This window comes from Lethenteron reissneri, chromosome 30 (assembly GCF_015708825.2).
Source record: "Lethenteron reissneri isolate LAM-NWPU_2019-01 chromosome 30, ASM1570882v1, whole genome shotgun sequence".
Taxonomy (NCBI): Eukaryota; Metazoa; Chordata; class Hyperoartia; order Petromyzontiformes; family Petromyzontidae; genus Lethenteron; species Lethenteron reissneri.
This window is the reverse complement of record NC_083808.1, coordinates 1,458,470-1,473,894: the sequence shown is the minus strand read 5'-3', so window position 1 is coordinate 1,473,894 and position 15,425 is coordinate 1,458,470. Positions and strand designations below refer to the sequence as shown.

The 15,425-nt window shown below is 53.6% G+C and overlaps 1 protein-coding gene across 5 annotated transcripts in view; it reads left to right on the top strand.

The window, feature by feature from the left end:
* The window catches only part of LOC133349359 (FYVE, RhoGEF and PH domain-containing protein 4-like), a 50,045-nt gene that overhangs the window by 8,337 nt on the left and 26,283 nt on the right, over positions 1–15,425 (top strand). For 4 of the 5 annotated variants that reach the window (XM_061562718.1, XM_061562720.1, XM_061562719.1 and 1 more), the window contains exon 2: positions 11,229–11,372. The exons of the other annotated variant lie outside the window; for it this stretch is intronic. In XM_061562718.1, coding sequence (XP_061418702.1) covers positions 11,229–11,372 — 144 coding nt within the window. The remainder of the gene's footprint in view (positions 1–11,228; positions 11,373–15,425) is intronic. 5 annotated transcript variants of the gene reach the window in all.

Sequence of the window (15,425 nt, the reverse complement as noted above, 5' to 3'; positions counted from 1 at the left end):
AAGGCTATACGGGGGATCTTTATCTCCGTCTTTGTCTCCGAGCCTCTGTTTGTGATTTTGCGAATCCTCGTGATTTTTGTTTTTGTTGCTGCTGCTACTGCAGCAGCTGCTGCTGCTGTTTTAGGTTTTCGTGTTTTTGTTTTAACGAAATAAAAACCTCAACGCGTTCCTCAATAGCGCCGCGTGTTGCCTTAAAAAGAAAATAAAATCTAATAGGCAACGTTTCGGGCAATGGCCCTTGATATGACGTTGCCTTTCAATGCCACGGAGCGCGATTGACAGGGTACGTGTTTGAGTTTGTAGTTAATTGTGCTTGCGCACCACTGCCAACGCAGCTGCTGGAGCGTTGTCTCGTTTCGGTTGAGTTTTCGTCATCTGGATGAACCAGGTGATAACTCGAGATGCCCTGGGTGAAGTCTCGATTACAAGCGCGACCTGGGTCCAGCGCCCCGGACTTTGCAATAGAGAGGTCGCCGGTTCGATCCCCTGGCCCGCGGCAGTTGCAGCAACGGTCGCAAGTCTCTAAAACCATCCCCACCGCCACAGTGCAGCGGGTCAGCAGGTCGCGTGCGGTGGGGTAAAGTTTCGCTGTGGCGCCCCCTCTCTTACAAGACGTCTGGCCAGCCCGGAAAATTCGGTTGAACGCCCGAGAGGTCGTGGAGACCCTTTCGCCAGCAGTGGTAATGGGCAGACATTGCAGGGCTCTGCCTCTCACATTTGGAACCATTTTACCCTTTCACCATTTCGCCTTTTCACCTTTCCACCGGCCTCCGTGTGGTTCCAGTTGACATTTTCTCAGTTCTCTTGCTGACTTTGCACCCCCCCCCCCCCACCCCGACCATCAAATGAACGTTCCATCACAATACGACTTCTTTCTTTATTTAAACAGCGTTCACATCCATTTCATGAGGTTGCTTTCTCTATCTCTCGCTCGTGATCTTAATGTGCAACCTGGGTCTGTGGCGCCAGCCTCCGATCGCAGTCTATGATGCACGCACCCGCTGTGGAATTTGCCGGGGACAGTTACATCCCTGGCAGTGTTGTTGTTCGTCCGTGAGATTCAATGAAATGTAATCTCCCTTGCTCCCACGAGTCGAGGGACTCCGTTGTGGCTCTGCAAGGGAAACCAAGAGACAGCAGTCATCGTGTTCATGCCCTTCTCACAGTCACTCCTCCTGTACTCGGAGCACTAAGAGCAATCCCGCTTGTTTAAATAATAATAATAAGATGGTAAGATAATATGCATTGCGAGGTTTTTGTTATATTCTCTAGGATTTTAAAGAATATTTTGGCGAAATAATTACTTTAATAGGAGCACAAAAGTTCAAGTTCTGCTCGCTAACAACACTTTCCGAAAAAGCCTGTTAAGGCTATACAAGGGATCTTCGTCTTGTTGTGTATGAACGTGCGAAAAAATACACGTTTAAAAAGGCACTGATATATTCCAGGAACCCAGCCGTTTCCCAGATGAACAGGAGGAAGTTGCCAAATTAATAAAGCAACCTTGGCATTTGCCGTTTGAAACATAGAGAAAAGGCTTGCAGGCCACGTGGTACAAAAAGCGGCAGCATCATCTGAGAAGCAGAAGCCGCGGGCAGCCAAGCGGCGTGCTCCTCCACACCGCAGCGCCACTCGCCGGCGAGCGTCGCGGTCGCGTGCCGGTGAGCCGATCGCCCTTCCGTTCAAGACGGGGAGACGAACCTGGCTCGCAGAACTACAGACCCATTAAACACATGCTCTGACGACGTTTCAGGCAATGGCCCTTCTTCATAGTGCAACAGATAGAGAGGCCGCTATCATAAGATAAGAGGCCCCTCGTGCTTCTATGTGCTATGAAGAAAGACCTTTGCCCGATACGTCACCTATTAGAGGTTGCCAGCAGCAACAGCAGCAGCAGCAGGATCACCAATCTGGCAATGATGCACAAACAACAACAACAACAACAACTCAACACACTCGTCAATAGCACCGCGGCCTTGAAACGTATGTAATAAGTGACGTTTCGTGTAACGGCCCTTCTTCACAAGAACACATTGACAGACCGCCATCATGCCTCTCTTACCACACACGTCAATAAACTCCGGGTTTCCAGAGTTTATCGGCAGCATAATAGCAGCGTCCGGGGGGTCAAGAGGTCACGTGAGCAAGCGGGGTGTAAGAAAGGTGACTTTACCCTCAACAAAACAGATCCTGGAAGAGACTAACGCTTTTCCATCCATAATAGAGGTTTTTGTTGTTGTTAGAGAAATGTGCCGTTAAATCCGCCACCACCCGACAAGGCCACTAGTAAGGTTTGTCACGTAAACAGAACATGCTAATTCGTTACTGGTGCAGCACACCGCTTGTGTGTTGGAGAGTAAACCCACAACGTTTACAATTCAGTACGACGTTTCGCCAGTAATTACAAACAGCTTCATCAGGCGACAGTCAGAGTTGTGGAGAAATCTTCCTGTTTCGGTTGCTTTCGGCTAAGGAAATGCATTTGACGCAATGGAGACGGGTGCAGTTTTCCACGAACCAAGACCTATATCCATATGAATCTATAAAAAAAAATATCTTAATTTTAGAACTTTCGTGACTGCAGGAATTATTATTTGGTTCTTTCGGTTAAGTCACGTCTAAAGATAAAATAATAAATTAAATAATAGCATAATAAAAAAATATATATTTAGAAATAAAGGAAAAACCTTTATAGATACAACAAGCAGCCTCAAACCCGACAGTGCGACTCGCTGCCATGCACGGTGTTTCACACAGACTGCACTGGAGCCACCAGCCACATATATACAGGGAGATATTACGAACCATCTCAGGTATGCCGATGTAGTGAATATTACGTACTGTGTGTGTGTGTACACAGCGTGTACGTGTGAGGTCGTGCAGTGGTGAGCGCGCAAGGCTACGAACCCGCAGACCCGAGTGTCTGAACCGGTGCTGCGCGTCCCCCTAGGTCAACTCAGACGCAATTGAGTCACCCAGTGCCGTGTGTAACATCATCACCGGTTGGACAAACACGGCCGGGCGTGGCGGTGCTGGCCACACCACCGCGTCGTGTGCCGTACAGGTCTTCATAAGTGCTACTCGCTAATGGCACTTGCCCCAACAGCGGCTAAGGCTATACCGGGGTGCGGGGATCTTTGGCAGTGTCTTAGTGGCGAGGGCACCGCGCTATGCACCCCGGCTACCTGACCGAGGTCGGTTATTTTGCGGCCACGGCGGTGATTTTCACCGTTACGGCCGTACCCCACGGTTGCGCAACCCCACTGTGTTGTTGGCATCGTCGTGAGTGGAGATGGCAGCGGGCAGGCGAGAAGGTGCTGGCCGCGCCGCCCCCGTGTCCACCCTGGCGGGGGAGGTGGGGGGGGTCCAGAACTCCAGAGGGGTCCACGATTTAGTTTCTTAGATAAGTTGGAGACGAGGAAGAGAGGGGTGGTTCTATTTTTTATTCTGGATGTGGGGCGGGGAGCAAATGTTCTCCTGCCGTGGTGGTTATGAACCACGGATACACCGCGCGCCGACTGATTCACTCGCAGCGCACGCAAAATATACCATGGCGACATTCGCAAGAGATAAGCCACTGCGTGCCAGCCGGCGTCACGGTCCAAATGTGGCACATTTGAAGAAAAAAACCCAAATCACACCGCAAACGACTCGATTGGCAGGACCCTCCTGAAAGAGATGGATCATGGGACTCTGTGAGGCTTTCCTGCAGGGTAACAAATAAAATACATTGCTCAGGCCCTGGGGACACGGGGAGTGTTGTGGTGACACGGGGGGGGGGGGTCTGTGGTGGGGATTGTGGGGGGCACGGGCACCATTTGGGGGACACAAGGAGGCGTTGTTGCGGATGCTGGTGCCGTGACGCCTCGAGAAATGGATTCCACGTGGATCGGTCTCGCCTTGCGGTCCGCCGCGTGATTCCTCCTCTTGTGGGGCATTTATCCGTGAAAGCGGGGACCGGGAATATCCACCGCTACCACGACAGCAGCAGCAGCAGTACCGTGAACAACGACAACAACAGAAGCGGCAACAATCGCAGCAGCAATAGCCAGGCAGACGAAGCCACGCAGACGAAGCCACAGCAAATACAACAGCAGCGGTCGCAGCAGGAACAAGTGAGAGTGTTGATACTCGGCGAGGCTGCGCCCTGAAGCTTCAGGAGCTCTGTTCAAGGTGGATTCAGGCTGAAGGCGCTGCCCTGCAATTTCTGGCTCGAGCCACTGCTGGCGGAAGGTTCCTCGTCCACTCGAGGGAGCTCTTAGAGAGCCCCTGTCGAGGATTCCAGCGAGCCTGGCCACTGGCGAGACACTGACTGTCAAAACCATCCATTCCTTGTAAGACCAGCAGTTCGTTCACCAGCATTGAATAAAACCAGCCTCTGAAAACCAGTCCGGCTTGTTCCGCCGAGACAGCGTGCCTCGTGTTTCCTGCCCTCCGTGGGCCCAGAGCAGAAAATAGAAAAAATAATCATTGCAGCGTCTATCAGTCACGCCGCGCCGTCACCACGCAGTGTTGGTCCCTCGCTCTCTGAGCGAAAGGGGGGACGACTCGGAGAGAGAGGGGGGACAGCTCAGAGGCGCCAGGAGGAGGAACCACAGACGAGGAGCGGGGAGGCAGCGGCCACGCGGTGAGGAGCCGGCGCTACCAACGACTGGCCAAGTTCTGCGGTCCTCTACATATTAAGGTATTACATGTGGGAGGAAGCTGGAGCACCCGGAGAAACGAGTGGGAGTTTCCATTGTTCTGCCGTCACGCCTTCTCCTGGCAAGCCAGGCAGGGCACGGTTCCTCCTCGACGCGCACAGGAATGGAGTTTCACAACAGCATCTGCGTGCGACCCACCAACCCCTCGCGGTCGCCTCCACAGCGCTGGATGACGGACCACGCCACGTGCCCCCGTAGCCATCGCCACCGTCCGCGCGGCCGTGGTTGGTGTGCTCTGCGGAGTGTCTTTGTAAACGAATGGCAAGGAACACCACCAACACAACACAGTCGGTGGTGGTGACACTAAGAGGAGAGAGAGAGTGGCACAGTCGGTGGTGGTGACACCAAGAGGAGGGAGAGTGGCACAGTCGGTGGTGGTGACACTAAGAGGAGGGAGAGTGACACAGTCGGTGGTGGTGACACTAAGAGGAGAGAGAGAGTGGCACAGTCGGTGGTGGTGACACTAAGAGGAGGGAGAGTGGCACAGTCGGTGGTGGTGACACCAAGAGGAGGGAGAGTGGCACAGTCGGTGGTGGTGACACCAAGAGGAGGGAGAGTGGCACAGTCGGTGGTGGTGACACTAAGAGGAGGGAGAGTGGCACAGTCGGTGGTGGTGACACTAAGAGGAGGGAGAGTGGCACAGTCGGTGGTGGTGACACCAAGAGGAGGGAGAGTGGCACAGTCGGTGGTGGTGACACTAAGAGGAGGGAGAGTGGCACAGTCGGTGGTGGTGACACCAAGAGGAGGGAGAGTGGCACAGTCGGTGGTGGTGACACTAAGAGGAGAGAGAGAGTGGCACAGTCGGTGGTGGTGACACTAAGAGGAGGGAGAGTGGCACAGTCGGTGGTGGTGACACCAAGAGGAGGGAGAGTGGCACAGTCGGTGGTGGTGACACCAAGAGGAGGGAGAGTGGCACAGTCGGTGGTGGTGACACTAAGAGGAGGGAGAGTGGCACAGTCGGTGGTGGTGACACTAAGAGGAGGGAGAGTGGCACAGTCGGTGGTGGTGACACCAAGAGGAGGGAGAGTGGCACAGTCGGTGGTGGTGACACTAAGAGGAGGGAGAGTGGCACAGTCGGTGGTGGTGACACTAAGAGGAGGGAGAGTGGCACAGTCGGTGGTGGTGACACTAAGAGGAGGGAGAGTGGCACAGTCGGCACACGTGACACCAAGAGGAGGGAGAGTGGCACAGTCGGTGGTGGTGACACCAAGAGGAGGGAGAGTGGCACAGTCGGTGGTGGAGACACAAAGAGGAGGGAGAGTGGCACAGTGGGTGGTGGGGAGACGCCCACGAGGCGGGCAGTGCAAACGAAACGGGCAAGGAGACAAAGAAGGCAGACAACTGCAATATAAAAAAAATCAATAAACTATGCAGCCTCATTGCTCCTGCAATCCGTTTAAAGACGTTCAAACGCTGGCAACTCATCGCGTGCATTCCTGTGAATTCGTCATCAGACGTAACCGCCCACCCGCGCAAATTCACACGAAAAAACGATTCCACAACCACCGTGGAAACCTCGGTAATTCCTGAAGAAGACCAGTCGACCGAAACGTCGGGAACTTCCATTTCTCTCGCTGAGTTTAAAAAAAAACGACCCTGCAATTGTATGTCTATGTGTTCATCTACGCAGCAGCAGCAGCGTCATGCATGTGCGCGTTTAAAAAAAATACGTGTCTGTGTGTGGGGAGCGGCGGTGCAGTGGTTAGCGCTGAACGGAACTACCAAATAACAGTGCGGTGTGTAGTAACCATATGCATGTATGTTCAAATTCTTTCGCACCATACATAGCCAACCGTGCTAGTCAGAGGTGCGGGACATCAGCGCTGGGGAGCCAAAGACGGTCGGGCGTGGTGTCAGTCACCCACCGCGTCGCGTGCCGTGCTGGCCTTCCTAGGCGCTACTCGGTAACAGCACTTGCCCCAATAGTCTGTTAAAGTCTACACGGGGCACCTTTGTCTTTGTGTGTGTGTGAGCATGCTTCTCCTTTCTGGAGGAACTGACTCGGCACGTGGTGATCATTCTACTTGAACACTCACCACACACAACCTCACCACACAACATCACCACTCACAACCTCACCACTCACACACAACCTCACCACTCACACACAACCTCACCACTCACAACCTCACCACTCACAACCTCACCACTCGCACACAACCTCACCACTCACAACCTCACCACTCACACACAACCTCACCACTCACACAACCTCACCACACAGCCTCACCACACAGCCTCACCACACAACCTCACCACTCACAACCTCACCACTCACAACCTCACCACTCACAACCTCACCACTCACACAACCTCACCACACAGCCTCACCACACAACCTCACCACTCACAACCTCACCACTCACAACCTCACCACTCACAACCTCACCACTCACACAACCTCACCACACAGCCTCACCACACAACCTCACCGTGGTGAGTGTTGCGGAGAGGGATGATGACAGAATGAGTATTTACCTAGCGTGCCTGTGCAACTGGTGTACAACCAAAGAGAGCACACGGCTACTAGAGGCAGGGAGGTCTACGCAATAACACTCGTTTCGTAGAGAGCGACAGAGGCAGTCAGTCACAGGCAGAGCCAACGTGAACATTTCAACGTTTGCCCGACGTTCGGCATGTTGGAACCACTGGCCCAACCCTGGCCCAACGTTCCGTGTTTTACTTTGGGGGTGGCTGGGTGGGGGACGTTTCAGACATTGGGAGCAGCACAGGAGTGAGAGTGCCAACTCGTTAAGCATTGTCGTGGAACACGACTGTTAATGCCATGCATGGGCAGGGCTCCCTGCTGTCTCCACACACAGACACTTTCATAATTTAGTCCATCTGTCTATTGGCTTTGGAGACCAGTACCAATCATTCATCAGCAGCATTTGTCGAGCAGTCAGAACTCGAGGCGGACGTCGACATTCATGGGTCTCATCAGCAGCCCGGCGTGCTTAAACACACGGGGGTTATTCATCTGATGAGTAACCCATGAGTAGGGATATTTGTGTTGACAGTTATAGCGTCCGCTAAGGGCTTAATAGATGCGCCCGACATGACGGACTCGATTGCGTGATTTGTCACGATACCACGTGACATGTATTTCGTGTGTTTGCTGTCCTTTCCCCGCACCTGCGATTAATTATCACGGTTGGCTACGTACGGTGCAAAAGAAGTTCAACACACGTATACGTGCGACTCTTGCTGCTGCCTCTGTTACCGCAGCAGCAGTCGCTGTCTCCCTGTCTTTCTGCGTCTCCCGCGTGTCCCAGTGTTTGTCCACGTGTCTCCTCCCTGCTCCCCATCTCTCCCCGTGGCCTTCGCCGGACGGTGACGTCTGTCCCACCTGTCCCTGTGTCTCCACTCCCCCTATCTCTCCTCTCCGTGTCTCTGTGCTTCTCCCTTATCTGCCCCCGCCCCTCCCCACCACCGGGCCCCGTGCCCTTGTCACCTACGGTGGAGCAAGCCCCCTTCTCTACCACTACACCGCCTCCTACCCCCACACTCTTCCCCATTTCTCTGTGCGTGCGGGGGAAGTGCACTTCCACTGCCCGCCCCACCCCCCTCCACAACCGCCTTCGTCTCCCATGCGAGGAGCTCTCACTTCTCGCGGCTCCTTGATTGTAATCACACTTGGGGAGCTCACTGACACTCACTGCCTCTTTCCTGCAAGGTGAGTGCCCGGCCTCAGGAGTTGCAGCTCCTAAGCGTGTCTCTGTGATCATCACGATTAGCGCAGTGAATTGCCGGGGTCAGGACGCGCGTCGTCAGAAGGGATGACGGCGTGGAGGTCGAGACTGGTCACCGAGTGGCAGCCAAAGCAAGGGGGCACGCTGGGACACGGAGCCATTCGGGGTTACATCTCGTCCAGGTGGACGTTCGGTCCGCCAAGGAGACTTGCAACAACGCCGTCGGGTCAAAGTTGAACCTGGCTGGGCCGGTAGGGGCGGGTCGCCGTGGCCTCGGGGTCTTGTCAGCGACGACTTGTTTCCTCGAGAGGGATTGCGGCCCCTGCACGAGGCCACCGTCCTCACGGCAGTCGTCGCGGTCACCTCGCCGCAGGCAGGAAGCGGGGCAGCGGGGAAAAGGGGCAGCAGGGCAGCGGGGCAGCAGGGCAGCGGGGCAGCAGGGCAGCGAGGCGGTGGCGTGGACGACGACGACGTGGACCGAGTTCACGGTCACCGCGCTCAGTCGACGCGCGCACCGCAGACAACGTGACGTGCACGGTGGGAGGGAGGCGGGGGGGCTATGGTCCCATTGGTATCTTGGCCCGCAAGCTGCGTAGAGCTGGTCTACATTCCTGACACGCGGTGTGATAGACAGGTTTGGTGAAATGTGTGTTGGTGGCCGGCGGGTGGTAATTCCGCTGTAGTCTACGCCCCTTCAATGGAGGAGGAGGAGGAGTAGCTCGTGAAGGCCTCTCGTCGTGGCCTGCAGCAGACCTCGACATCGGTTGGCATTTATCTGCACGTACCACTTTGCTCCAATCGCGCGCTATCACAGAATATTACGGCGGTGAGACGTTAACTACCTTGCCTGGAATACAGGAGGTCGTGGCTTCGATCCCGATGCCTCTTGTATATTTGGAGTTTGCGTGTCTCTCTCCGCGTGGTGGCGGGGATTTTTTTCCGGGTCCTCCGGTTTTTGCCCTCCACGTTTAGAATCGACGTCACGCGTTTAGAGTATTTGGCTGCTATAAATGCCCATGTGATCAGCCACTTGGTTGAGCTGTAATTTGTGGCCAGGTCGCTTCTGGAAAGAGCTCCACAGCTCAGTGCGCTACACCTGGTAAAAAAATAAATACATTTCGTTAAAAAAAAATGTTTATATAAGAACGACAGTGCTGGCTTATATGGCCCCGCACGTGTTTATATAGCTCGTGCCACCAACAACAGAGATCCCGTGTAAAGCCTAAACAGACTCTCAAGGCTAGCGCTGTTCACAAGTAGCACCTATAAAGGCTAGCACGTCACACGAGGGGGTGGGTGGCCATCACCACCACGCACGGTCGTCTTTGTCTTCCCAGTAGCGATGTTTAGACACCGCACCAAGTACTTATTTGAGGCTGAGTTGACCTTGTGAAGGCACAGCACCGGTTCGTATGATCGTCGCTGGTGTTGGCTGTGAGCGAGAATCGAACCTCGGTAGCTGCGTTTGTGGCGCAGTGCGCTACCTGTTGCATCACCACTCCCCGTGCCACACACACACACACACAGTGCGCTAACCGCTGCACCACCACTCCCCCTGCCACACACACACACCTTCTCCCGGGTACGAGCAGCGGCTGCCTCTGCTAATATCTATTTTAAATCGTGGACACCGTTAAATAATTTACATCTCGAAACTCTAGGTTGGAAAGACAAGTATCCTGTTTTCCATTGTAAATGTTCTCACTGTCATCTGTATCAATACATACATCTAATACATGTAATTGCTGCGTATACTTAACCATAACGACGCTTATGATTGTGTAACGATTGTACCGACAAGTAGTCTGTATTATGATAATTTTTTTTTACCCTTTTATCTGGCAACAAAACTGACACCTTTTTTTTACAAGGAGTCATGTTTGCATAGACCACAATACCTGCAGTCATAATGCAAACAAAAAGCATAACTCTGATAATGTATGCATTGTCCTTGAAATTGATTAGAGTGGATTGGTGTGGGCCAATCAACTTCAAGGACAGTGCATACATTATCAGAGTTGTGTTTTTTGTTTGCATTATGACTGTAGGTATTGTGGTCTATGCAAATATGACTGCTTGTAAAAAAAGGCGTCAGTTTTGTTGCCAGATTAAAGGGTAAAAAACCAATTATCATATTTTTTACTGGCAAATGAGGTTCCAATGGTAGTCTGTAATAGTCTCGTGCTGTATATATTTTATAAAGTTTAGCGTCGAGCTGGGACCAATATCTAACGGAGAGGGTGCTTGACTAAAAACATCTGGCAGTTCCACCAGCATTGTTCCAGCAAGGCCGAGCCTGCTGATGAGCCGCTGAATGTCAAAACCAGTCCAGGGTTTTGTTTGCGTTGAAGCGCGCATGAATCGTGCCTCCTCAAAGGATGCACGCCCAGAAAACGTCGTGGCTGACGGGATGTGTAAGAAAACACATGTCCTCGTGTGTGTGCGTGTGTGTGTGCGTGTGTGCGTGTGCGCGTGTGTGTGCGCGTGTGTGTGCGCGTGTGTGTGTGCGTGTGTGTCCGTGTGTGTGTGTGCGTGTGCGCGTGTGTGTGTGTTTGATGTAGGGGGAGCGGTAGTGTAGCGGCTAGCACCAGTGACGATTATCTGAATCAGTCCTGGGCCTCCCCTAGATTGACTCAGCCTCATGAGCACCTGGTGCGGTGTTAACATCGCCACTTAGGAGACAAAGGTGGTCGGGCGTGGTGTTGGCCACCCACCCCCTCGTGGGCCATGCCGGCCTTTATAGGTGCTCGCTAACAGCACTTGCCCCTGCAGTCTGTTAAGGCTACACGGGGGATCTTTGTCTTGTTGTTGTTGTGTGTTTGTTATTTCACAGGCGGATCCCAGAACACGACTCCGCGCCCGTTTCACGCCGCCGCCGCCCTCCTGGAATCCTACCCCAAGTTTTCGAGCGTCGCGGGGCCCAGCGGGACCCCAGGGGGACCCCGCGGGACCCCAGGGGGACCCCGACCCCTCCGCGGTGAGGGGAGGGGCGGTGCGGGTGGCGTGGCGGTGTTAGTTTTGTGTGTTTGTGGGCTCAGCAGGGATCCCTCGATTTTACCAAAGGGATGCGTTTCTTCAAAAAGACCACGCCTAAAACGAAATGTCGTACATGGGAACGGCTTTTCCCATTTAATTTAATACTAAAATATGAGGGATTGTGATTCGAACAGTCATTCCAACTCTACTACTCTACTACTAACCTATATACACCTATATCACTCTTCACAATAAAAAAATAATAATGATAAAGAACATATTAAAACGATTGAGTAATTCTGAATTTAACACAAAAATAATTAACCTTTCCAGGAAACTCGCCAAAATATCTGCTGCATGTTGGAATGACGAGGGTGGGGGGTGATGCAGAGGCGCTGGTGCCGTCAATGCAGGGACACTGTGACGCTGTCGTGGATGGATGACGACGCAGCCTCCCACGTGGCTTCCTGTTTGATGATCTCACGGCGTGTGGCCGGGAGTCACTTTTGGTTGATGCGGAAATTCGATTTCGCTCATCGAAAATCGTCTGTAATTTGTCAATTGCGTTAATGGGAAATTTCGTAAACCGAACGTTCGTAAATCGAGGGACGCCTGGATTTGATAATTATTCATTTAGTCAAGAAAGTCACACAGAGTGCCAGACTCCTCTTGCAGGAAGGTTCTGCTACATTGGGATGTTTGGCAAAGATCAATGGTACTGTGTGTTTGTTCACAGCGAGGCCACCAACACCAGCGACGATGATCTGAACCGTTTTGAGCCTCCTCTAGGTCGGCTCGGCCTCAAACGAGTACCTGGTGCAGTGTGTAAAATCATCGCCACTAGGGAGACAAAAGCGGTCAGGCGTGGTGCTACTCACCCACCCCCTCGTGTACTGTGCCCGCCTTCATAGGTGTTGCTAACAGCACTTGCCCCGAAGGCCTGTTAAGGCTATAAGGGGATCTTTGTCTTTATGGTCGTGGGTGCGTGTGTCTGCGTGAGTGTGGATCAAAGTTTGAGTTTCTACACCTGTTTATGCCTGGGTGTGTGAGTTTGTGTGTCCGTGTGTGTGTGAGTGTGTGTGTCCGTGAGTGTGTGTGTGTCCGTGTGTGTGTGAGTGTGTGGCTGTGTGTGTGTCGAGAGCGGTGACGCAGTGGTTCGCAAACTGCAGCGTGAATCCATCGACCTGGGTTCAAGTTCTGGCGATGGCCAACACCAGTGACGGAGTGGCCGTCTGAACCTGTCCTGGGCCTCCCATATAGGTCAACTCGGCCATAACTAAATACTTGAATACTAATCTCGGAGTGTAAACATCAGCACCGGGGAGACGGGGAGACAAAGGTGGCCGGGCGTTTCTATTCTGGCGTATGATGGCAATATGTTCAGGAGCTAAGTGCCAATGTCTGCTGGCCATGACGAGAGGGCTTGAGAGAGAGAGTTGGTGTCGTTTTGCTGCTCATTCTGCTCCATGGAAGGAACACAGACCACAACGGTTTGCGGTACGATCCATTTTTTTGGCTTGCATGGCCACAAATGGCCGCACCACCCCGTGACTGCCTAAATAGGTGCTCGCTAACAGCACTTGCCCCCGGACAGTCCTTTGTAAGTCTTCGTCGCTTTGGTCTGTGTCGTCTCGACTGCACCCACACGCCTGCGTGAGATTGTGTGTGCGTGTGCTTCAAATGAGTACAGTGCCCGGTGGGGTTGGGTAAACATTGCCACTAGGGAGACAAAGGCGGCCGGGCGTGGTGTTGGCCACTCACCCCCTGGTGTGTCGTGCCGGCCTTCATAAGTGCTCTCTAACAGCACTTGGCGCTGCAGTCTGTTAAGGCTATACGGGCATCTTTGTCTTTGTGTGTTGTGGGGCACAGTGGTTAGCGCACTGCGATACCAACTGAGTGACGCGAGTTCCTTTTTCCACTCGCGGCCCCCAACGCGAGCGGTGACAAATCTGAGCCAATCTCGTCCCTCCCTTAGGTCAGCCTCAAATGAGCATCTGCTGCGACGTGTAAAACATCGCCATTAGGGAGACAAAGGTGGCCGGGTGTGGTGCTGGCCACCCACCCCCTCTTGTGCAGGCCCCAACAATCTGTTGAGGCTCCACGGGGAGTCTTTGCCTTTGTGTGCATGTACAAGCCGCTTGCGCAAGCCGCGTTGACCCCGTGACCCCGTGACTCATCTGTGGACCCTGTGCCCCACGGCGTCTCCACGGTTCCGCAGGTGCCGTGCTTCCCCCGTGTGGAGGCCTTGGGCTCTGGTTAACGGGCCGGGCCCGGCACGGCACGGCACGGCAGCGCACGCCGCTTCCTCCTCGCGGCGCCCTTCTCGGTTTTCCGCGACGGGTTTCAGAAGTGCCGACTGCTGTGAACGGAGGCGACGCAGTTGACAGCGAGCCGGGAGCAAGGCCCCGTGGCCTTAAATGCAAACTCCGAGTTTCATCGCGAAACTTATTCCAAGCCTTGACCCATAATAATAACAAATAATAATTCAAACGTATAATTGCGCATTCCATCCTAGGATCCCAATGCACGATGCATGAACAGCAGGAAACTTAAACAGAGCCAGGGCCACCGATCAACCTAGAGAAGGAAGGCCGGTTTACAGAGATGGGTTTTCAAAGCAGACTTCAATCTATCTACCGACTCTGATTGCCTGGTTTCAAGTGGCGAGGCTTATGGGTGCCACGCTAACACAAGCCCGGTCGCCAAAAGAGCGCGAGCTAGACCCTGGGAGTGCTGAGCAGTCGGAGATCAGAAGATATTAAGGACGTTGATGGATTTATAAATGTCTTAGTTCCTGCAAGTAATTTGGGTTGAGCCCTTTTAAATCCTTATAGGTTAATAGCGGTATCTTAAAATACACTCGGAATTTGACCGGTAGCCAATAACATATCACCCTAGCCTTGACCCACAGTCTTAACCCATAGCCCTAGCCTTAACCCATAGCCTTAACCCACAGCCTTAGTCTTAACCAATAGCCCTAGCCTTAACCCATAGCCTTAACCACAGCCCTAGTCTTAACCCATAGCCTTAACCCACAGCCCTAGTCTTAACCCATAGCCCTAGCCTTAACCCATAGCCTTAACCACAGCCCTAGTCTTGACCAATAGCCCTCGCCTTGACCCCTAGACCTAAATATCACCGTCGCCCTCACTCCAACCCAGTCTCCATAGACTTCACCCTAGACCCACTCCCAAACTCTCAGCCTCTCTCATCGCTGCGGTATTGCTCCTCCTCCTGTCAGGCCACGGATCTTTCAATCTCGCTTCGTGTAATCGTCATCATCATCATCAGATGTTACGTGGAGATTGTCTCCGTGGGCCTCTCTGTTCACGGCTCTCTGAGAGACGCCAAGGGGCAGTGTAGGGCAGCACTGACGGCGTCTGGGCGGACCTTGCCTCAACGCTGCTGCTGTGCGCGTTCAAACGCCGTACAGGTTGCACGCGCGTGCGTGAGTGTGTGTGTCGATGTGTGTGTATGTTGATGAGCGTGTGTGTGTGTCGATGAGCGTGTGTGTGTGTCGATGAGCGTGTGTGTGTGTGTGCGGTAGTGGAGCGGTTAGCGCGCTGCGCTACGAACCTGGCGACTCGGGTTCGATTCCCGCTCACGGCAAACATCAGTGACGTTTTTCTGAACCGGTCCTGGGCCTCCCCTAGGTCGACTCAGCCTCAAATGAGTACCTGGTGCGGTGTGTAAACATCGCCGCTTGGGAGACAAAGGCGGTCGGGCGTGATGCTGGCCACCCACCCCCTCGTGTACCGTTCCGGCCTAAATAGATGCTCGCTAACAGCACTTGCCCCAACAGTCTGTTAAGGCTATACGGGGGATCTTTATCTTTGTGTGTTGATGAGCGGTGGTGTAGTGGTTATCGCGCTTGCGCTACGAACCCGGCGACCCAAGTTCGAATTGTGCCCACAGTCAACATGAGTGGGGAGGGGGGGAGGGGGGAGGTCTCCGCCTCTCCGTGCCGCGTGTGGAAGCCGCTCGCGGCAGCGGCGCTTGCGACTCGACGAAATCGCCCATCGGAGATCTGCCCATGTATGGAAGAAAGTAGGCG